The sequence below is a fragment of the Rhodotorula paludigena genome (assembly GCF_050403205.1).
Source record: "Rhodotorula paludigena JCM10292 DNA, Rt_paludigena_JCM10292v1_ctg79, whole genome shotgun sequence".
NCBI classification, from domain to species: Eukaryota; Fungi; Basidiomycota; class Microbotryomycetes; order Sporidiobolales; family Sporidiobolaceae; genus Rhodotorula; species Rhodotorula paludigena.
The window spans coordinates 1-20,015 of NW_027481379.1; the positions used below are offsets into that span (position 1 = coordinate 1).

The 20,015-nt window shown below is 68.2% G+C and overlaps 9 protein-coding genes across 9 annotated transcripts; 5 read left to right on the plus strand and 4 right to left on the minus strand.

Annotated features, from left to right (window-relative positions):
- Positions 1 to 101: 101 nt before the first annotated feature.
- JCM10292_005520 (uncharacterized protein) lies at positions 102 to 899 on the plus strand (the record flags this gene model as incomplete). The annotated part of the gene is made up of 3 exons (XM_076652514.1): positions 102 to 293; positions 350 to 581; positions 649 to 899. Coding segments are annotated over 3 exons (675 nt in total), but the record flags the coding sequence as incomplete, so codon positions are not given.
- Positions 900 to 1,260: 361 nt separating this feature from the next.
- Positions 1,261 to 3,341, minus strand: JCM10292_005521 (acyl-CoA-binding domain-containing protein; the record flags this gene model as incomplete). The annotated part of the gene is made up of 8 exons (XM_076652515.1): positions 1,261 to 2,381; positions 2,483 to 2,576; positions 2,665 to 2,737; positions 2,801 to 2,864; positions 2,923 to 2,936; positions 3,014 to 3,070; positions 3,166 to 3,198; positions 3,262 to 3,341. The coding sequence occupies 8 exons, from the start codon at positions 3,339 to 3,341 to the stop codon at positions 1,261 to 1,263; spliced, it is 1,536 nt and encodes a 511-aa protein (XP_076501914.1).
- A 313-nt stretch (positions 3,342 to 3,654) lies between these two features.
- On the minus strand, positions 3,655 to 6,784 carry IPI1 (Ipi1p; the record flags this gene model as incomplete). Its single annotated transcript, XM_076652516.1, has 8 exons — positions 3,655 to 3,888; positions 3,965 to 4,027; positions 4,147 to 4,326; positions 4,433 to 4,648; positions 4,731 to 6,340; positions 6,406 to 6,478; positions 6,652 to 6,690; positions 6,752 to 6,784. 8 exons carry the CDS (start codon positions 6,782 to 6,784, stop codon positions 3,655 to 3,657), a joined length of 2,448 nt encoding a protein of 815 aa, XP_076501915.1.
- A 672-nt stretch (positions 6,785 to 7,456) lies between these two features.
- On the plus strand, positions 7,457 to 9,259 carry JCM10292_005523 (uncharacterized protein; the record flags this gene model as incomplete). Its single annotated transcript, XM_076652517.1, has 5 exons — positions 7,457 to 7,475; positions 7,533 to 7,562; positions 7,618 to 8,536; positions 8,607 to 9,039; positions 9,116 to 9,259. 5 exons carry the CDS (start codon positions 7,457 to 7,459, stop codon positions 9,257 to 9,259), a joined length of 1,545 nt encoding a protein of 514 aa, XP_076501916.1.
- Positions 9,260 to 9,867: 608 nt separating this feature from the next.
- JCM10292_005524 (uncharacterized protein) lies at positions 9,868 to 11,926 on the plus strand (the record flags this gene model as incomplete). The annotated part of the gene is made up of 5 exons (XM_076652518.1): positions 9,868 to 10,906; positions 10,989 to 11,147; positions 11,229 to 11,295; positions 11,362 to 11,724; positions 11,812 to 11,926. 5 exons carry the CDS (start codon positions 9,868 to 9,870, stop codon positions 11,924 to 11,926), a joined length of 1,743 nt encoding a protein of 580 aa, XP_076501917.1.
- A 661-nt stretch (positions 11,927 to 12,587) lies between these two features.
- JCM10292_005525 (uncharacterized protein) lies at positions 12,588 to 13,568 on the plus strand (the record flags this gene model as incomplete). The annotated part of the gene is made up of 4 exons (XM_076652519.1): positions 12,588 to 12,756; positions 12,826 to 13,019; positions 13,087 to 13,411; positions 13,474 to 13,568. 4 exons carry the CDS (start codon positions 12,588 to 12,590, stop codon positions 13,566 to 13,568), a joined length of 783 nt encoding a protein of 260 aa, XP_076501918.1.
- A 282-nt stretch (positions 13,569 to 13,850) lies between these two features.
- JCM10292_005526 (NudC domain-containing protein) lies at positions 13,851 to 16,190 on the minus strand (the record flags this gene model as incomplete). The annotated part of the gene is made up of 2 exons (XM_076652520.1): positions 13,851 to 15,839; positions 15,906 to 16,190. 2 exons carry the CDS (start codon positions 16,188 to 16,190, stop codon positions 13,851 to 13,853), a joined length of 2,274 nt encoding a protein of 757 aa, XP_076501919.1.
- A 304-nt stretch (positions 16,191 to 16,494) lies between these two features.
- On the plus strand, positions 16,495 to 17,345 carry JCM10292_005527 (nuclear transport factor 2 family protein; the record flags this gene model as incomplete). Its single annotated transcript, XM_076652521.1, has 5 exons — positions 16,495 to 16,599; positions 16,654 to 16,720; positions 16,782 to 16,918; positions 16,983 to 17,093; positions 17,286 to 17,345. 5 exons carry the CDS (start codon positions 16,495 to 16,497, stop codon positions 17,343 to 17,345), a joined length of 480 nt encoding a protein of 159 aa, XP_076501920.1.
- Positions 17,346 to 17,455: 110 nt separating this feature from the next.
- JCM10292_005528 (uncharacterized protein) lies at positions 17,456 to 19,684 on the minus strand (the record flags this gene model as incomplete). Its single annotated transcript, XM_076652522.1, has 5 exons — positions 17,456 to 17,785; positions 17,862 to 19,224; positions 19,285 to 19,301; positions 19,365 to 19,408; positions 19,489 to 19,684. 5 exons carry the CDS (start codon positions 19,682 to 19,684, stop codon positions 17,456 to 17,458), a joined length of 1,950 nt encoding a protein of 649 aa, XP_076501921.1.
- Between the last annotated feature and the right edge of the window lie 331 nt (positions 19,685 to 20,015).

Below are 20,015 nucleotides of genomic sequence, written 5' to 3' on the forward strand. Positions count from 1 at the left end.
CCCTAACCCTAACCCTAACCCTAACCCTAACCCTAACCCTAACCCTAACCCTAACCCTAACCCTAACCCTAACCCTAACCCTGACCCTCGTCAACTCGCAGACGGTCGTCTCAAACGTCAACGTGATGTACGTCGCCAACGCCAATCCGACCACGTTCCACGAGTTTGCGACCGTCCCGGGCGCCAACACGATCCTCACCATGTCGTCGGGCACGGCGTGCGTCGATGCGCCCGACTTTTCGACGCTCAACATGACTGTGGGCACCGACGTGACGCTCCTTACGATCTACCAGGTGCGTTTGCGTGCTCCCATGCCGCTACACCCCTGCTGATGACCGAAACCCCGCAGCTCTACGGCAATGAGACCTCGTTCTACTCGTGCGCCGACGTCTCGCTCGTCGCCGCGTCCGACTACACCGCGCCGTCGAACCTCGCTTGCGCCAACACGGCTGCAATCTTTGCCGTCGCGTCCGACGAGGACTCAATGGTGCTCGCCGGCTCGGACTGGTCCAAGGCGCAGGCTGGCATTGACGGCCAGACCGTTGCGCTCGTTGCTGCGACCGCGACAAATGCCCTCGCTGGTGCGCTTCCTGTCCTTCCGTGAACTGACGGACCTCGAGCTGAATCTACTGCACTCGCCACACGCAGCCGCCACCGTGACTGTCACGCCTGGCTCCCTCTCGGCCGCCTCGTCCGACTCGGGCCTCTCGGCTGCCGCAGGCGGCGGGATCGGCGCCGGTGTCACGCTTGCCGTCGTCCTCGCTCTCCTCGCGCTCGGCGTCTTCTCAGGCGTCGTCAGCTTTGGCAAGAAGCGTGCGGCGGCCCGCAAGACTGCCGAGGGGTCGGACCGCGCGAGCTTGCCCGAGTACGGCTCGGAGACCAAGCAGGGCATGCACTGAGCGCAGTATGGCTGCCGTCGCTCTCGCTTGTGCGACTTGAAGCCCCACTCCCCTCTTCCTCGTGACTGCCCCTTCTCCTGCTTCCCGCTTTCTCTCCGTTTGTCCTTTCGTCGTAGTCTCGGTTCCTTCTACCCGGTTTCTTCATTGCTATGCGGCAACGCGGTGCCTCACTTCCTCGCCCGTCAGTTCTCGCAGCAAAGTCGACGGGGCAGTCCGGGAGCAACAAGTCGGGAGCAGAGTAGGCGACTTTGACCCGAAGCCAAAGGAGAACAACGCAACCCGCGTGCGCGAGAATTCGAGAGACAACAAGAAGATACTGCCTTTGCACTGTGCTCGGTCTGAACAATACGACTGCCCGTCTCTACCCCTGCGTGACGCGCCCTCTCCCGCCTCCCCCGCCCGCCGTTCCGCGCACCAACCGCTTGACGACAAGCCCGAGCACATCTACGCCCCTCAGCCGGCCGACGAGCACCGCGATGGCAAACACGACGCACAGGTCGCCCGCGAGCCTGCGCGCCGAGCCGAGGAGCGCAAAGACGAGGCGGAGGACGAGCGACGGGGCCGACGACGACGCGCGCTGGCGATGCCGCAGGCCGATCGCGACGGGCGAGCCGGGCGGCGGTGCGAGCGAGCGGCGGCGCCGACGCAGGTGCACGGCCTCGAGGAGGCGCTGCACCGTCTCCTTCAAGAGCGAGAGGCCCGCGGGCGCGGCGGAAGACGACGACCCGCCGCCGAGCTGATGCGCAGGCGACGCCGTCTCGAGCAGCGTCAGGCGCTCGTGCAGCGCCGTGAGCGAGGTCTGGATGCGCTCGAGCGCGGCGTCGAGCGCGGGCGGCGGGGGCGGCGCGGGCGCGGAAGCAGGGGCGGCGAGCGAAGGCGGGCCGATTGGGCGGGCAGGAGAAGCGGCTGCGGCCGTCGCGGTCCGCAAGAGATTGTTTGCGGTGAGCGGCGCAACAACGGAGGGGGCGGCCGAGCCGGCAACGGAGCGAAGGGATGAGGCGGGCATGTGCGGGAGTGCGGGAGGCGGGGGAGGGATGCGCGCCACGCCTGCCGGCGCGAGACGAGAGCGGACCGAGGGTGGGGCGCCGACGGATGCGGCCGGGTGGTAGACGCGCTCGTCGGCGGAAGACTCGCTCGTATACGGGTCCTGCTGCTGCTCGTCGCCCGGGTACCCGCCGCGGTGACGTCGCTGCACGAGCCGGTCTGGCGTGCGCACAGGGTCTGCACGCGTGCGTGGTGGACCGTAGCCTGGCAGAGGCGGCGCGACGTCGTCGGGCGAGAGGTGCGATGCGGGACCGCGTGCTCGACTGCCGACAGACGGCGGCGCTCGTCGAGACTTGGACAGGCGCGAGTGGTGCGAGGCGTGCATCGGAGCGGGAGGGGGCATGGAACGGCGATCTCGGTCGTACGAAGCGGTGGAAGACGAGTCGGAGCCGGTCTCGGACGAAGCAGAAGAGTCGCCTCGCGGGCGAGTGCGCGTGCCTGCGCGTTTGGCGTGAGCATGAGCTCTCAGGTTCACGTGGAGCTGCTCACTCTCGGCGCTGTCCGCCGAAAGCAACGCGCGTCGAAACTTGACAACGCACCTGCCGGGGTCTGCAACGGCTCGTCCAGCTCAAAGTACTCGAGCTCGCGCAAGAGCTCGACCGCCTGCGTCCGGTCCGAAAAGCTGCGCAGGATCTGTGCGCCAAGGTCGAACGACTCAACCAAAATGTCGACATGCCGCGAATCGCGGTATCGACGGCAGAAGCGGAGCGGGTGCACGCACCCGCAAGAGCGCCTCGACGTATAGCCGCTCGGCCTCGAGCTGCGACGAGCCCTTGCGCTTGTTCCATGCGTCCCTGTTCGTCGTCACACGTCAGCGCGGATCCGCATGGACGCAGATCGAGCCAGTCTGCGCGCACCACTTTGCGCGTCCGAGGATGTCGAGGATGCCCGGCCGGCTCGACTTGACGTCTCCTTCAGTGGCTGTGAGCGAGGGCATGTGAGTGGACAGATCGATCCAGCATGTGCATTCCTGGCGCACCCTGCTTGTAGACGCTGCACCGGGCAACGAGAGTAGGGGTCAGCCTAGGCCCGGCGACTTGCGTGACCCGTTCTGGAGACCCGCCGCGCACCTGTAGAGCTCGAGCTTCTGGTCGTAGGTCGTCTGGATTGGACCGCTCTTCGGCAGGCTGTGTGTGCGTCGCAGCATGAGCGTGAGAAGGAGGGAGCGAGCCCCCACATCGCTAGTTTGCCGCCGCCACAGCACACGAGCGGGCAGGCGCACCTCTGGATGATGTCGACTGCGCGTTCAAATCTCCTGTGCGGGCGGACAACCACGTCAGAGCTGTACTCGAGCGAGACGAGCGCGGGGAGACGCAACGCGTGCACCCACTGCGGGTTGGTCGCGAGCGGGTGTGGCGGGGGCCGCGAGCGCGTGCTGTACGAGCTGATCGACGTCATCCCGCGCGCAACCACTCGCACGAGACGCGCAGAGCGAGGACAGACGGGAAAGACAGACGCCGGCCCGTTTGCACGCGACGACGACGGTGAGTCTCGCAAAAGTCGCACGGAAGAAGCAGAGTGAGACTGTGCAGTGTGCAGCACACCGTTAATGTGCGACGCGGCTTGCCTCGCACCGTCTCGAGCTTGTGTGCGCGCGTCCTCCTCGACCTCCGGCTTTCGCTCGTCTCGCGCTTCCGCTCTTTGCCAACACTGGATCGCGTAGCACCGTTGCATGCACTAGGCAGCCACGTACTAGCCAGTCCCCGTCTCACTAGACGCTCCCCCTTGCGCGCGAAACCGCCTCCTCGAGCTGCCTGACCTTGTCTCTCTCATCCTCGCTCCCCGCCTCGTCCGCGAGTTTCCGCAAATACTCGACGAGGTGCAGCGCCGTCTGCTGCAGCCCCGACGCAGGCGACAGCCGCGTGAATGGGCCGGGGATGGGCCCGCGCGACGGGTGCGAGAGGTGGAAGAAGGGCGCGAGGAGCGGAGCGAGGGCGAGGAGGGTCTGTGGGAGAGGGAGGGCGCAGAGATTCACGCGTCAGGGACAGGGCTTTACGCGTTCGAGAGGCGGCGGGGCGCACCGAGGGAGGGATGAGCCCGAGCGGGCCTTGCTGCGAGAGCTTGAGCAGAACCGAGAGCACGAGCTGCAGAGGGACGGTCGAGAGTTAGCGGCCAGCACAAGTATCACACAGTACGACACAACAACGGCAGTCTGCCCAGCACATGTCACCCTCGCATCAAAGAAGCGCCACCGCCAACTCACCTCCGTCGCCCGGTCGTCCTTTCCGCCCGACTCCCACAGCCACTTTGGCAGCGCCGCGAGCCACTTTGCGAGCGGGTTCACACGCTGCTCCTTGGCCGAGAGCGGGGTTTGCGAGGCGGCGAGTGGCGCAGTGAGCGGGTCGAGGGAGAACGGCGAGGTGTACGACGGCGACGAGTGTATCTGTGTGCAGACAACGTCAGCGCGTGCCTTCCAGCTGCTTCGTCAACACCGAGGTACTGCGTGCACGCAGCACGACGAGGCCCAGCGCGAGCGCGAAAGGACGCACCAGCACCGCCGCGCCCAACCACTCTCCCGCCTCCCTCTTGGCCTCGCCGCCTCCCGCGCCGCCCGCGCCGCGACAAAAGTACTCGACGACGGCGGCAAAGACGTCGTTGGCGCGCTCGGTCGAGGGCTGCTGCAGGAGGGACCAGAGCGCGGGGCGCAGCGCGTGGAAGGACGAGAGCGGGAGGGCGAGGCCGAGCGGGTGCGACGGCGTCGTGAGCTGCGAAGTGTGCACGAGACGCATGCTCGAGTGAGTCAGCGCGCCGATCCACGACCGGCACAGGAAGCGTGCGTCGACGCACCTCGCCGCGAAGCGCCTGCACGACCCATTCCTGCACGCGCTCGACGACGACCTCCTCGACGCCGCGCTCGTCGCCCTTGTCGCCGCTGCGCTTCTTGCCCTTCTTGCCCGACATCGCCGCCGCGTTCCCACGCGCATCGTCCCCGCTGCCGGGGGCCGACAGCACGAGGAGCGAGCTGAGCTCTGCAAACGCGACGTTGAGCTGGAGGAGCGTCTCGTGCCTCTCTCCCTCTGCGCCGTCCTTCCTCGCGCCCTTCTTGCCCGCCCCCGCCAGCGCGACGGGCTCGTCGGCGCCAAAGGGAAAGTAGGCGCTCGCGTGCGACAGGAGCGCGACGAGGCTCTTTCTCGCATCGCGCGCGCGCTTCGACGAGGGCGAGCCGGCGCCGGTGGCGGTGCCGCCGCCGAGTTCGCGGGCGTAGAGCTCGCGCGCGATCTGCAGCACGGCGAGGACCGTCGCGAGGTGCGTGTTCTCGCCGCCTGCTGCGGCGGTGGCGTTCGCAGACTCGAGGAGCGAGGGGCTGAAGGCCGAGGGGGCAGCGTCGAGGAAGGACGAGACGAGCGTCGGGTGGAGCAGAGCGAGGAGCGAGGGTGGCGCGTGCTGCTGCTGCAAAGTGGGCGCGTGCCCAGACGCAGAGGCAGGAGACGCCTCGGGCGGGGGCGTGAGGAGCCCGAAGCCGCTCAGCGGGCCCAGCGCGCTCGCCCCGCCGTGGAGGTCGGCGAACGGCTCGACCGCAGCGCTCGTCGCCGTGCCGGAAGCAGCGACGTGCACGACCGGTGCGCCGCCAGCCCGGCGCGGGCGGAGCGAGGCGACGAAATCGCTCGCCGCACGCGCGTCGGCAAACGCGCTCGCGAGGTACCACACGTCGTCGTGCGTCTCTGCGCCGGCACTGCTGCGCGCCTGGGCGCCCGCGGCGCTGAGAAAGCGCGCGAGGGTCTGGAGCGCGGCGAGGCGCGCGAGCGGGCTCAGGTCGGACGCGGCGGGCGCGGCGGACGCGGTGAAGGAGCCGGACGCGGCGGCGAGGGCGGCCGAGCGGATCTTGAGGAGGCCGAGGAGCGCTTCGAGGATCTTTTGCGGGGTCGACTGAGGGGAAGCGCTCGAGGAGGACGATGACGAGGGAGCGCTAGAGTCGGCGAGCGAAGCGGGCGAGGAGGACAGGGAAAAGGACGCGGCAGGGTCGAAGCCGCGGGTGAGCTCGTCGGGAATGACGGCGAGGAGGAGGTCAAGGACCCTGAGGGCGTCGACGCGGACAATGTCCTCGAGGCTCGAGAGGGCCGAGAGGGTAAAGAGGACGATGGCGGGCGAGACCGAGACAAAGCTCGCGCGCGGGAGGGTGTCGGCGACGTGCGCGAGGAGGGTGCGTGCGGCAGCGCGGACCGAGAGAGACTCGTCGCCGACGAGGTGGCTGAGGCAGGTGACGAGGGCGAGGAGGTGCTGCTGGAGGAGGAAAGGGTGCGCGACGACGAGCTGGTGCATCTCGTGGAGGGCCTCGCGGCGCGTCGGGACCGAGTAGTGGCGCGACTGCACGAGGAGCTCGGGGAGCGTCAGGTTGCGGCGCGAGACGGGCGCGCCTTTCGGTGTCGCTGACAGCGACTGCGATGGGAGGGCAATTGCTGTGCGCGGAGCCAGACCGGGCGGTCAGTTCTCGGCGACACGAGGCTGGACTCGGCGAGCTCACACTTTGCCGAGAAGGACGTGTCGGTGGCATTGTTGGCGACCTGCTTGCCCTTGCCGAGCTTGAGCTTGGCTTTCTGCGAGTCGAGCGAGCCGAGGTCAGCACGAGTAGGACGGGTCAAGTTGCTCGTTTCGAGCCAGCCCAGCCCTGCCGAGCTCGAGCAGTCGTCGGAACGAGGGCCTGGTAATGTCGCTCAGCCCCGCCAGAGCTGTGCCCGGGGCGGTAGAGGGGACGAGGGGAGGGACGAACGGTAAAGTCGGCCTGCCGCTCCTTCTTGTGCTTGGTAGACTTTGGCCTGCGGGATCCACGGGGTCAATGCGACTCGTTCCGCGCTTTCCTCGGTACGCACGGGGCTGTACGAGGGCGGGAAGTGCGCGTACATGATTCGAGAGAGCGAGGCGGTGAAGACGGAGGCGAGAAAGCGACGACGCGCGCTACGAGTTGGCTTGTCGCGCTCGGCTGGAGCAGGGCACTCGACTGAGCACTGGCAGACTCTCTCCCGAGCTCTGCGCGGCAGCGGCGGGGTGCGGTCGGGAGGAGAGCGCGAGTGCGAGCTTGTCCGCCGTGAACGTGCTCCCGCCCGCGTCGACTCGCTCGAGCGAAGACGAGACTGTGCCAGGGAGACTCGCAGGCGCTTACAACCCCTCGCCCGGTCCTTGCCGCCCCTCCCGGTGCGTCTCTGCCGTCGAGCGGCCCCCTCTCCGCTCGTTGAGCGACCGCGACTCGGCCCCGCGCCACTCTGGGGCTTTTGTGCCGAGGGTGGCCGCGCATTCACGCTACGGCAGTGCTCTGGTGCGAGGCAACCGACGGCTCGGCGTGGGACGAGCGAGCGACGTCCTGCTCCCGTCCGGTCGCGACGACCCCGTCTCTGCGCTTGCTGGGACCGCAGGGGAGCGAGGCCCGCCAAGGGTCGATCTGTGCACAGTCCAGCGATGCGTCACTGCCACAGACAACGCTTCCCGGCGATGCGATCCAACACCGCAACCCTCTCGTCCTCCCCGAGTTCACCTCGCTGACGCTCTCGCACACAGCTTGTAGAGCGTGACGCAGAGCCATGGCCACCTTTTCCTTCGGTGTGTCTCGAACGTCCGCCCTTCGCGCATCCGCAGACTGACGCCTTGCGCTCACAGGTGCTCCCAAACCCGCTGCACCCTCCTTCAGTCCGTCCCGCCCGGCTCTCCCACCGCAGGTAGTCATACTGACGATGCACCACAGGCTTTGGTGCACCCGCCGCCAGCTCGACCCCGTCCTCTGCCCCCTCTCTCTTCGGCTCGGCTCCCGCCCCCGCAGCGCCAGGCTCTGCCGCGCCCTCGCTCTTTGGCCAGCCCGCGCCCGCCTCGCAGCCCACCTCTACCCCTTCCCTGTTCGGCGCCGCACCCGCAGCCGCACCCGCAGCGGGCGGCGGCCTCTTTGGCTCGACCTCAGCTTCGGCCGCACCCGCCGCGCCGAGCCTCTTTGGCAGTGCCGCGCCCAAACCCGCCGGCACGGGTCTCTTTGGCTCGACGACCGCTACGTCAACGCCGGCGCCGAGTGGAGGGCTGTTTGGCGCAACCCCGGCTTCGACGGGAGGAGGAGGGCTGTTCGGGAGCACGGCGGCGGCGCCTCAGCCCGCTGCCGGAGGGGGGCTGTTTGGCGCGCCGAGTAGCAGCACGGCAGGGGGCGGACTCTTTGGCTCGACGAGCGCAGCCCCCGCTGCAGGCGGCGGGCTGTTCGGCTCGTCGACGACGGCTGCGCCCGCACCGGCCGCAGCGCCGTCGACGTCGCTCTTTGGCCAGTCGCAGAGCGCGGCGACAAATTCGCTCTTTGGCGCCAAGCCGGCGACGGCCGCACCTTCCTCTTCCCTCTTTGGCGCCTCGGCATCGACTGCGCCCGGTCAGCCCGGCGCCGCGGCCGCTCCGCTAATCCCGAAGCTCGGCGACCCGCTCCCGGCAAACCCCAACGAGCCGAGCATCGAGTCGCGGATCGAGGCGCTCAAGGCGGCGTGGGACCCGTCGAGCCCAAAGTGCCGCTTCCAGGCCTACTTTTACAACGAGCTGCCGGCGGGGCACTCGCGCGAGATGTATGCGCGGCCGGTGCAGGGCGCGAGCGAGCGCGACTGGGAGCGCGCGAGGCGGGAGAACCCGGAGTCCGAGCAGTGCGTTTTCCGTCTCTTGCGCGACCGACACGCACGACTTCGTCTGTGGCTGACTGCGCACGCCCGGCAGCCTCGTGCCCGCGCTCGCGCTCGGGTTCTCCGCGCTGCAGAAGCGGCTCGAAGCGCAGTCGCGGCAGTCGGCGGCGCACCAGGCGCTGCTCGCGCAGATCCACGCGCACCTGTCGGACCTGTCGTCGTCGCACGCGCTGTCGACGTCCCTGCGCACGCTGCGCGCGCAGCAGAACGCCGTCGCGCTGCACGCGCGGCTCGTCGCGCTCGTGAGCCGCGCCGCGGCGCTGTCGCCCTCGGCTGCCGGGTCGGCGCGGCGGGACGACGACGCGCTGCGGGTCGAGCTCGAGCGGATGCGCGGCGAGGTCGAGCGGGTGCGCGCGCGCGCGGGCGAGCTGTGGGCGGGCGTCGGGGCGCTCAAGGCGCGCAGGCGCGACGAGGAGGGGACCGAGTGGGCCGTCGCCGACGAGGACGGGCTCCGGCGCATCCTCGAGGTGCGTTGCGCTCTTCCGGGTGCTCTTTCCGAACGAATTTTTGTCGCTCACCCTGTGTTTGCGCACGCGGTTGCAGATTCTGTCGGCGCAGCAGAACGGGCTGGACCACGTCTCGCGCACGGTCGTCGCCATGGCGCGCGACGTCGATGTCATGCACGAGGCGTTTGGGCTCGCGCCGACGCGCATTGGCGGGGCGGGCGCGCTCGAGGGTGGCATGTAGAGAGGGGTGCAGTGCAGTGCAGTGTGTCTCGGGTCCGTGGAAAGGGGTTTGCGTGGAGGTGAGGATGGCCTGCGCCGAGGGAAGCACACTCGTCTTTCGTCAGTCTACCGCGATTCCGCCTGCGCTGCTCTGCGCTTCCCAGGTGAGTTGCTCAAGCTCTGCCAGTGCGTCTGTGCACGCTGCAGCCCGCCCTGCTCGCTGTGTGCGTGATACCCGCGGCTGTGTTCCCCCACTTTCGAGGGAATCGCCTCTGCTCGCGACACGCTCGGCTCGGCGGTGCGTGGGCTGTACAGCGTGTTCCGAGCTACGCAAAGCTACACACCGTGTCGCACGCACGGCTGAGCTCGTGTTGGTCGGAGAGGGACGAGGGCGGGGAATCCCGGGCACACGAGCAGCGAGGCGCCACGACGAGGCTTTGCAGCGGGTAGGGCAGGATGCGAGAGCTTCTCACGGCTATGCGGGCTCACCACCTCACCCTCAAGAGCGCCCCAGCCGTTGCTGTCGAAGTCGCCGTTCTGGTTCCGCTTGGCTGCAGTCCGCCCGAGCACGCGCTGCACAGCTGACGAGGACTGAAGAAGCTCGCCATTGACACTGCACGCACAGCAGCCATGGACCCGCCCTTCGACTCGCCCGACGCGCACGACTCGCGCGACGACTACCTCGAGTACGGCCAGCACCCGACCCTCCCGCTCCTGCCCGGCACCTACACCCTCCTCCCGCTCGTAGACGCCTGCGACAACGTCCAGCTCCCGCCAGGACCCTGGTCCGGCCACGACTGCAAGCGCAGGTGGGACGAGCATGTCGTCCGCCAGTCTCGCACCAACTCCCTCCGCGCCGGACTCGCAGAGGCAACCGAGCCTGCTGCAGCAGCCACCGAGTCGGCGCTCGCCGACGACGACGACGAAGAGGACGAGGGTGCGCCCGCGGCTGGACCCGCCGACTTTGACCAGGAGTTCCTCGTCCCCTTCTTTGTCGCGCTCCCTCCGCCGCCGCCCAACATGCCCGGCACGCCCGCCCGCCGCCGCTCATCCGTCGGCGCCAACTCGACGCGCGCCTCGTTCTCGCGCATGACGCCCCTCCCGCGCCTGCGCTCGTCCTCGCCGACGCCCTCTGCCTCGTCCTTTACGCGCGCGCGCGCCGACCCCTCGACGGCCGCGACCGCGCAGCCGATCGGGTTCCTGCGCCCGGCAGTGCTCCGCGCGCTGATCGACGACAACCGCAAGCTCGTCGCGATGAACTGCAAGCCCGTGTGGGCGTTCCAGCCACCGATCCACTTCCCGCCGCCCGTCCGCCGCCCGAGCTACGGCAGCTCAAGGCCCGCGTCGCGCCGCGGGAGCAGGTCGGCGAGCATGTCGGGCGCGAACGGCATCGCGCCGCTCTCGAGCGCGACGCCCGACGGCGCGGCGACGCCCGCAGCAGACCCGGCGGCGGTCGCCGAGGGCGCGCTCCAGCTCGATGACGTCCTCGAGGGGCTCAAGGCGCTCTCGGCGAGTGGCGCGCGCGGGCACGTGAGCGGCGTGGCGGGCCCGTGGGCGGTCGGATTCGAGGACTGGGTCAACGAGGAGGGCGCGGAGACGCGGCGCGAGCACATGGACCGCCTCGTGCGCGGGTGGAAGCACATGGGACTCTTCCCTGAATGCCTCGGCGGTGCGTCGCGCATTCGCAGTCTCTTCGGCTTACCGCCCCACTCTGGTGATAAAGCTGATGGGAGCGACTTGCGCTTGCACAGGCTGGCGCGACGAGCAGTACACGATCTATGGGCCTGCCCCGCCGCCCTCGCCCGACGGCGACGACAACCCGCTGCAGACGGGCTCGAACGAGGCGTTTCGCATGGAGCGCAGCGCGTGCGCCCTCTTTGGGTTCGCCACGTTTGGCGTGCACTGCACGGGTGCGTCTGTGTCCATCGCTCTTCGTGTGACGTTCTCCTGCGGAAGAGAAGCTGACGATCGGAAGTATGGCCAACGCGCAGCCTTCGTCGAGGAAGACGGCGAGCCGATCAAGCTGTGGGTGCCGCGGCGGTCGGCAACGAAGCAGACGTGCGTTCCAAGCGGCACCAGTATGCCCTCCCAATGACCCTGCTCACGTCGTTTGCACCGCCGCAGCTGGCCCTCGTACCTCGACAACACGGTCGCAGGCGGAATCACGGCGGGCGACTCTCCGCGCCAGTCGATCATCCGCGAGTGCGCCGAAGAGGCGTCGCTCTCGCCCGCGTTTGTCGCCCCGCGGATCAAGCAAGCGGGCGTCATCACATACCAGTACCGCACCGTCGACGGGTTCCTCCAGCCCGAGGTGCAGTACGTCTACGACTTGCGGCTGCCGCCTCCCTCGCAGGAGGGTGCGGCCGAGATGGGCGCCGTGCCGACGACCAACCCGGCCGATGGCGAGGTCGAGAGCTTCGAGCTCATGAGCCTCGAGGACGTCGTCGAAAAGATGGTCGCCGGCGAGTTCAAGCCCAACTGCGCGCTGTGCGTTCCGCTGTCTCGTGCACTCCTCAGAGTCTGCGCCGCACTGCTTCGCAAGTCTGCTCGCTGACGGCTACTACGTGCGCACAGTGTTCTCCTCGACTTCTTCATCCGCCACGGGTATCTCACGACCGAGTCGGACACGCGCTTCCTCGAGATCGCGTCGCGGCTGCACCGGCCTCTCGGCCTCCCCGGGCCGGCGTAGCGCACTCGGATCGACTGTACACAGACTGACTGACAGACTCGCTGTAAGGGCACACATGGATATCAGGATCGTCACCGGCTTGGCGGTGAGAGTGCTGAGGGTCTCCCGCCTCGCCGGCGCTTCCGCCGCTCCTTCCTCGCGTCCTGCTGCTTCTCCATAGTTCTGTTGCTGTCCTCTTGTGCAGGCTGGCCGCAGGAAGCAGATCATGGCACGCCTCGACTCGGCGGTGACCTTCTTAACTTGCCTTTCCTCGGCTTGTCAAGCCTCTTTGCGCTTGAGAGCCCACGATGGCTTCTTTCCGTCGCTTACTGATACGCCGTTCCGCTTAGATAGCCGGCAGTCCAGCGATTCGACTGCTCTTTGGCGTCCCGCGGCGAGCGCTTTGACCGCTTCCCGACCGTTGGGAGCCGCGGCCGATGCAACGGCGGCCAACGAAGGCTGGCGGCCAAGGACCGTTGCGATGGGCAGGGGCGTGTGCGCGTAGTGCGAAAGCTCTCGCTGGCGACAAGGGGCCGTGTCCCAAGCCTTCTTTCTCTGCCTCCTTCTTCTCACTCGGCCGCAAGCTGCCGCTGGTTCGGCCGCTCGACTCGCTCAGTTCCACTCGTTCGAACGTCTTCTCCTCTTCGCCTTGCTCTCTTGGTTATCCTTTGTCTTGTCCGCCATGCTCGCCTCGCTCTTCGCGCTCGTCTGCCTCCTCGCTTCGGTCGTCCCGCTCGCCCTCGCCCACTCGGCCTCGCTCAGCACGGTTGAGCTCGACAAGCGCCAGGGCGACTGCCCGACTGGCGTACACATCATTGTCGCGCGCGCTTCGGGCGAAGCGCCTGGCGAAGGTGCCTTTCATCCTTTCACCTCTCGCCGCTCGGGAAACGAGAACGCATTGACCAGTCTACCTTGCACAGGCATCATTGGCGCCGTCGCGACGCAAGTCAAGCGTGCCGTCCCCGGCTCGGAGAGCGAGGCGATCGACTACCCGGCGACGCTCGCCAACTACCAGTCGTCGCAGCGCCAGGGCGTCACGGCCATGGGTGCCGCCATCGACGCCTTCGCCAAGCGCTGCCCCGCCTCAAAGATGGTGCTCATGGGCTACTCGCAGGTGCGCGGCGGGTGCGGACGAGCCTTGCGAGCGCGTGCTGAGCTTCCTTGCTCTCGACCGCAACAAGGGCGCGCATGTCATCGGCGACGTGATCTGCGATTCGCCGACCGTTAGCACTCGCTCGGGCAGTAGTCGCTTCGGTCTCGTCAGGCGCAGCAAGCGCTCCGCGTCGTCGGCTCTCTCGCACGTGAAGCGCCAGCTCGCCTCACCGGCCGCCTCGCAAATCGTCGCCATCATCCAGATGGGCGACCCGGCTTTCGTCGCCGGCGAGCCCTTCGACGTCGGCTCGTCGCGCAAGAACGGCATCTTCCCGCGCAGGGACACGCGCTGCTTCGAGCCTTTCGCGAGCAGGATGCAGTCGTTCTGCGACCGGGGCGACACGTTCTGCGCGAGTGCGTCTCGCTTCTCGCTCAGCGTTGTCGAACGACTGACGACATGTGCACGGCCGGAAAAGGCGGCAACTCGATCGCAACGCATCTCTCGTATGTTCGCAAGTTTGGCGACCAAGCTGCCAACTTTGTCGTCGAGCAGGTCAATGCCGCTGCGTAGTTATTTTCCAGCGACACGCTCTCCCATCCCTCCTTGTACACTGCCCCAGTCGCGCTCCGCGTTCCCTTTGCCCTGCCGCTTCCCGGTGAAGTAGCGGTGTAGCCTTTGCACAGACCCTTCCGGGCCCAGTCTCCCTTCATGTGAGTTATTGCGAGCTATCACAAAGCGCGAGCGGGCGAGCAAGCCCCACAGATCAAGATTGTCAAGGTGCGAACATACCGCCCTCTCGCACAAGACTGAGACTCGCAAACACGCCGCCGCGTTCGCGCACCCGCCGCCGCGCTACAGCACTCTCAGCACGCACACCTCCCTCTCGCACAGCGCCACGACGACCACCTCCTTCTCCGACCCCTCTCCTCCTCGCGCTACCTCGACGGCCGCGACGCCCAGGAGCGGTCCTGCGCCGGGCTGGCCAACGCGGAGGACGAGCTGGGTCCCGCGCGCGCCCCCGCGCGGGACGGCGGGCGGCGCGATGTACACGAAGCAGTTGCCTCCGCCCGCTCCGGAGGTCGCTGAAGATGGCGCCGGGCCGGGGAGCAGTGCGGGTGCGTCGAAGGCAAAGGCGAGGCCGGCGCTGCGCGAGGGCGAAACGACGGAGGGGCGCGCGAGGTGGTAGACGAAGCGGGTGTCGCGCTTGGTCGCGAGGACAAAGGCGAGCGCGGGGAGGGTCGCCGTGTGGGTCCATTCGAGCGACGTGTCGGTCGAGGAGGAGGAGGGAGCCGGGGCGGAGAAGACGAGGCCGTCGACGTCGTGCTTGATGGCGAGCGTCGTCGTCGTCGCACCTGCCGTCACTTCGTCGTCGTCGGCGTCACTCGGCCGGAGCGCCGCGAGCGGGAACGGCGTCGAGAGGAGCTCGAACGGGACGTTGGCATGCGGGTGTACGAGCGTCGGGCGCAGCAGGCGCTCGTGCGCTTCGGCGTCGGCGGCGTCCTCGATCCACGTGACAACGAAGGGCCGGCCGGACTCGGCGTCGACCTCGACGTCGACCTCGTCGCCGACGAGGCTCGTCGGGATCCCGCTCCCGAGGCTCGGGACGTCGTCCTCCCTGCCCCCACCGCCGCCGGGTGCCGCCGCGCGGCGGCCGGACGAGAGGACGCTCTGGGCCCACTGCTCCATGCGCTCCGAGATGGCCGCGAGCTCCGAGGGGTCGAGCGTCTCGGGCACGCGCTCGTACTCTGCCTCGGGGTCGAGCTCCTCGATCCGCGCCGCCCCGCCGTCGCCCTCGCTCACCTCTGCAGGCACCGACGCAGCAAAGACGTCGCTCCAGCGCGTGCCCGGGTGCGTCTTCTCAAGATGGAGCGTGAGCAAGCCGAAGGTCGAGTCGCGCCCCTCTGCGTCGCGGTCAAACGTCCACACGCTCGTGTGCGGGTCGATCGCGTCCCACAGGCGCTTGTGGCTCACGCGCGGCGCATCGGAGAAGGAGGAGGACGAGGCGACGTGGAGCGAGAGGAACTGGCGCGAAAAGACGATGCGGATCGCGGCGGTGGGCGTGTCCGAGGGCAGCGGGAACGCGACCGTGACCGAGTCCGAGTCCTGCATCCACGAGAAGGGCGGCGGGCGCGGCGCGACGGGCCCTTGCGCCCCCGCTGCCGTCGTCGAAGGCGCGGAAACGTCGGCATCCGTCATGTCGACATCTTCGACCTCGGGGATGTCAAACCCCGCTTCCGTCGCGCCCGAGGACGCAGAAGACGGCGGGTGCACGACTTTCGACCCTGCGCCGATGGCGAACGCGCGGCGTGCGGGGTCCCAGTGGACGAACGAGGGCAGGTCGGCGCACTGCAGACGCCACGAGATGGCGAGCGGCTGCGGCGCGACCGCGGGCGGTGGTGCGCGCAGGGGGACGTGCGCGCAGAGGTAGGTGAATTGAGTTGACGAGGCGATGGTGTGCCGGGTCGTTGCGGCGAGGCGGGCAGTCGAGGACGAGGAAGAAGGCTGCGGCGGGGCAGGCGCAGGCGACGGGGCCGCCTTGGAGACGATCGAGAGGAGGACGAGTGCGTCGTCGTCCGAGAGCTTCTCGGCGGCATGGAAGCGGAACGGAGTCGGCTCGGCATCGTCGTCGGGCGGCTCGCGCAGGACGAAGGACGCCTCGACGGCGGCGGACCAGGGCGGGGGGAAGGGCTTGATGCGGACGAGGTGGAGCGAGCCGCGGCCGTCGCTGACGAGCCAGAGGAAGGGAGCGACGCTGTGTGCGGTCGGGTACTCGGGGACAGCGGCCGAAGAGGAGGGAGGCGAGGGGAGGCGGAGGAGCGGGTGCAGGACGGGCTCGACGGTCTGCGGAGGCGATCTCGGTCAGTCAGACTAGGCTCTCTGGTGCGGCTTCAAGGGCGCAGGACTCGCCTTGGGGTCTAGGTGGAGCGCAGTGACGGCTCCATCGCGGTCGACAAAGACGAGCTCTCCCGCATGGCCCGCGGCGAGGTGATTGTGGCGTGCGCGCGCTGCGACCTCGTTGTAGCTCAAGCGGGCGTGGTCGGGCACGCTCGGCGGGCAGAACGGCGTGGGGAGCGGGAACGAGGCGGGCGGGGCCGGGGGAGGGGCGAGCTTGTAGTGCTCAAAGTGCGGGTTGAGGAGGGCGTGCGCGGGCTGGAACGAGAGCCTGTCGCCCCGGGGAGCAGCGCGGGCCATCTCTCGCGGGCGCTGGTGCGAGTGCAGAGCGAGACGACCGAGGACAAGAACGCGGAACGATCGACGACGAGCGACATCCTCTCGCGCGTGCCCGCACCTCTAGAGAGCCATGTGAGGGCCTCTGTAGAGCTGTATCGACTTCTTCTAGACGCTGCACCCACCGCTGCACCGACCACGACGAGACCCCGCGTGTATGCTGCGCCCCGCTTGTCCCGTTCCGACACCCCGACTCGCTCTCGTTCTCTCGCTCTCGCTCTTTCTGTGCTGCCTGTTCTTGACCAGACGCTAGCTCTCGCTTCCTAGAATGGGCTACTCGGACTTCTCCGCTCCCGCCTCGCTCCCCCAGGCCAAGCGCGACTTTCTCGCCGCCTTCTACCGCACGAGTGACCAGCCAGACGCCATCGACGACGTGCGTGCGGACCTGCCACTGGCCTCGTACCATACTCATGCACCCTGTCCGCAGTACCTCGCCTTCCTCGCCCCCGACGTCGACTTCATCATGGGCCTCAACGCCGTCCGCGGCCACCAGGGTCTCTGCCACCCTCTCCCTCTTCCCAAAGATCGAGCCCACTGACCCAGACCCACGCGCAGCGGTGCGCAAGATCCGCGAAAACATGTGGGGCGGCGTGCAGACCAGGCGGCACCAGCCCCACGCCGTCTTTGTCCAGGACGCGCGCGGCGACGGCGATCACGACGACGGTGCGCGGCAGCTCATGCTGCACGGGACGGTGCTCGCGATTCCCTCTTGAAGACAGACCACGGCGGCGGACGCTGACGGACGAGTGAGCGCAGGTCGACTATGGTCTCCGGAACGGAAAGACGGTCGACGCCGTCGGGTGGGCCGCGCTCGTCGTCTTTGCCGACTCGGACGGGACCAGTGAGCTCAAGATGAAGCGGTATCAGGTGCGTCGTCGCAAGCGTGCTTCAATGTGCCAGTCGGGATCGAAGCTGACCTGACGGGCGGGTCTCCTTGCGCTGGCTCGCTTCCGCGCAGGTCTGGTTGGTGCGTCTGCGTTTCCTGCCCCACCGCAGCGCTTCGAACGGTCCTGTCTCCTCATGGCAGAGTTTATGCTGACCCGCGCAAGTCACTCGCAGGATGGCGCACCGCTGGCAAAGGCCCTCGCAGAACAGGCAGCCGAGCAGCAGCAGCAGTAACTCGGTGTCCGTCTCCTCTCTAAACCAGCGAGCTTGCATGCCAGAGAGGGACTGAGAGAACGTTTCGTGGAAGGACGCAGCAGTCCGCATGTTGCTCGCGAGTGGAAGAACTACCTCCCAACCACGCGCACCTCAACCCCGTCCCACTCACTCTCCCACACGCCCTCTCCCGCACCCTCCTTACCGCCGCCCTCTCGAAGCAAATCCTCGCCGAACCGCGGTCTCGCGCGGAACCCATCATACCCCTCGTTGGCGTCCTCCTCGCCGTACCCGCCCGCGTCGTACTCTTCGTACGCGTATTCCTCGTCCTCCGCGGAGGGAAGGCACGACGGGTGCAGCTGGATGCGCAGCTTGCCCTCGCCGCCAGTGCTGCTCGAAAGCAAGCGGCCGTACTTGAGCGCGAGCGCGGGCGCGAACGTCGAAGGGTCGAGCTCGAGGACCTGCGGCGAGAAGCGAATGCGCTCAGTTTCCGGAAGGGAAACGGGGATGCTAAAGCGTGGGAAGGCAGGAGCGCACCTTGATCGCGACGCGCAGGCCTGGCTTGGCTGCTGCTTGCCCGCGGAGTACGGTCCACCGTTCCCACCCCCTCTCGACCTCGTCCCTGCTCCTCCAGTCCTCCCACCTCTCCTGCTCCTCCTCCTCTCCCTCGCTCTCCTCCTCCTCCCCCTCTTCTTGCGCCGCCGCACCAGCGACCCAGTCCCGACTCGTGCCCCGGACGATCCGCCCGACGCCCGCCTCCCACTCGCGCGCCTCGACATTGACGCGCGAGACGACCATCCAGGGGGGCAAGTCGGTTCGCCTACTCGGCGGGACAAACGTCGGCGCCTTCTGAGTCGACTGCGGCGTGGATGAGGGCTTGCCCTCTGGCAGTGCGGGTGCGGCGGCAGGCTCAGGCAGGGCAGACGCGTAGCTCACATCCGGCGACGCAGGCCTGTACGCCGGACTCGCTCCCTCGCGCTCTCTCGCCGGCGGGAGCGGCGCACGCCCCGCCGCCGACGACGACAAAGAGGGAGCAGGCTGCGGCGCGTTGAAGTAGCCGCCGGAGCTCTGCGCGGCCGTACCCGTCCGCCGCCGCAAGCTGGGCTGCCGCTGCGCGGCGGCGACAGCAGCCCCGCGTCCTGGGCCGATGAGCGAGATGCCCGGCTCGCCGCCTGTTGAGAGAAGGGGTGGAGTCGAGATGGTAGAAGGGGTAGTGGGCGCTTGAGGAGGGGAAGGGAGGACGGGCGGGGCGGTGATGATCACGGGCTGGGGGAAAACGGGAGTCGCGGCAGGCGGGAGGACGGGCGCTTGAGCGCGTGCTGCAGGCGGAGGGCTCGCCCGATCAAGCTGCATCGCTTCGTCCTGTCCGCGTTCATCCTCCCCCTCCTCCCGCGCCACCGCAAGACGCGCCGCTGCGCGTTCGTGCGCGCGGGCCGAGCGCAGCTTGCGCTTGCGCTCGTTGCGCTTGCGCGTGCGGCGCTTGCCTTGCCCCGGCGGGACGAGGCGGGCGAGCGCGCGGAGCGGGTCGACGGCGGTGTGAGTGTCGGACTCCGAGTCGCTGTCGGATGACGAAGTGGACGAGGATGAGGACGAGGACGAAGAGGAGGACGAGAAGGTCGCAGACGAGCTCGACGCAACGGAAGCTCTCTGTGCCCGCTTGGCAGGACGGACAAAGCCGTTCGGGCCATGCCCGTTCGCGAGAGGTCGCTTGGACGAGAGAGTTTCTGGCGCTTCGTCGTCGTCAGAGGACGATGCGGAAGACGAGGACGAAGAGGAAGAGGAGGAAGAGGCGGCGGGAGAGTCAGGGAGAGGGACGAGGATCGCGGTTACAGGAGCCGGTGCTGGTGTCGCAGGCGAGGGGCCGGGCATCGGCGGTAGAGGTGCGGGAGCGAGTGTGACTCTGTAGGATGAAGCTGAGTGAGCTAAGCTGTTATTCGACGCTGAGAGGCACCCCGCGCACTCGATAATGTCGTTGACCTGCGAGAGACGGCGAGAGTCAGCTTGCTGCGGTCACGCTTGAGACCGCTCAGCTCTACGCACGGGGTCTATAACACTCAAGGGCGAGTCCGGAAGCAGCGCAAAGCCTGTTCGTTCCCCACAACGACACATTCGATTCTCATCAGCTCGAAACAGGTGAGGAATTCGAGCTCGGCGGGACACGCACCTTGGAGGGCAAGCTCGACGTCGGGCTGTCCGTTGAGCAGCCTCGACACTGCTCGGCTCAGGTCGCGCACTGTGCGCGCGTGCGCAGGTGCCGGGAGCGGGACCCAGGCGCGGAGAGGAGCGAGGGGAGGATGCGCCGCTACGCGGACCCGCGCGGGCGGTGCAGGCGTCGGCGACGGAGCTGCAGAGTACGCCATTGCGCCCGGTGCTGCGCTTACCGAGAAGCAGCAAGGCGAGCGGGATAGCGCGGCGACGACTTGCGGCGAGCGGAGAGAAGCGCAGACTCGAGGGGAGGCGTGCGCGCACAAAAGCACGCGGAAGCATCGCCATCCCGCATGGTTGCCTCGTGGTGCTGATCCCAAGACCACAAGGGATTTTCAAGGAATTTGCGACACCCCTCAACCGGCTGGCGCGGCGCGGAATGCGGGATGAGCCCATCGTCGCCTGGACTGGCTTCCACCCTCTCTCGCGCGCGCAAAAGCCATGCCGGATGCGAACGAGTGGGTACAACATTGGCAGAAAGACTCG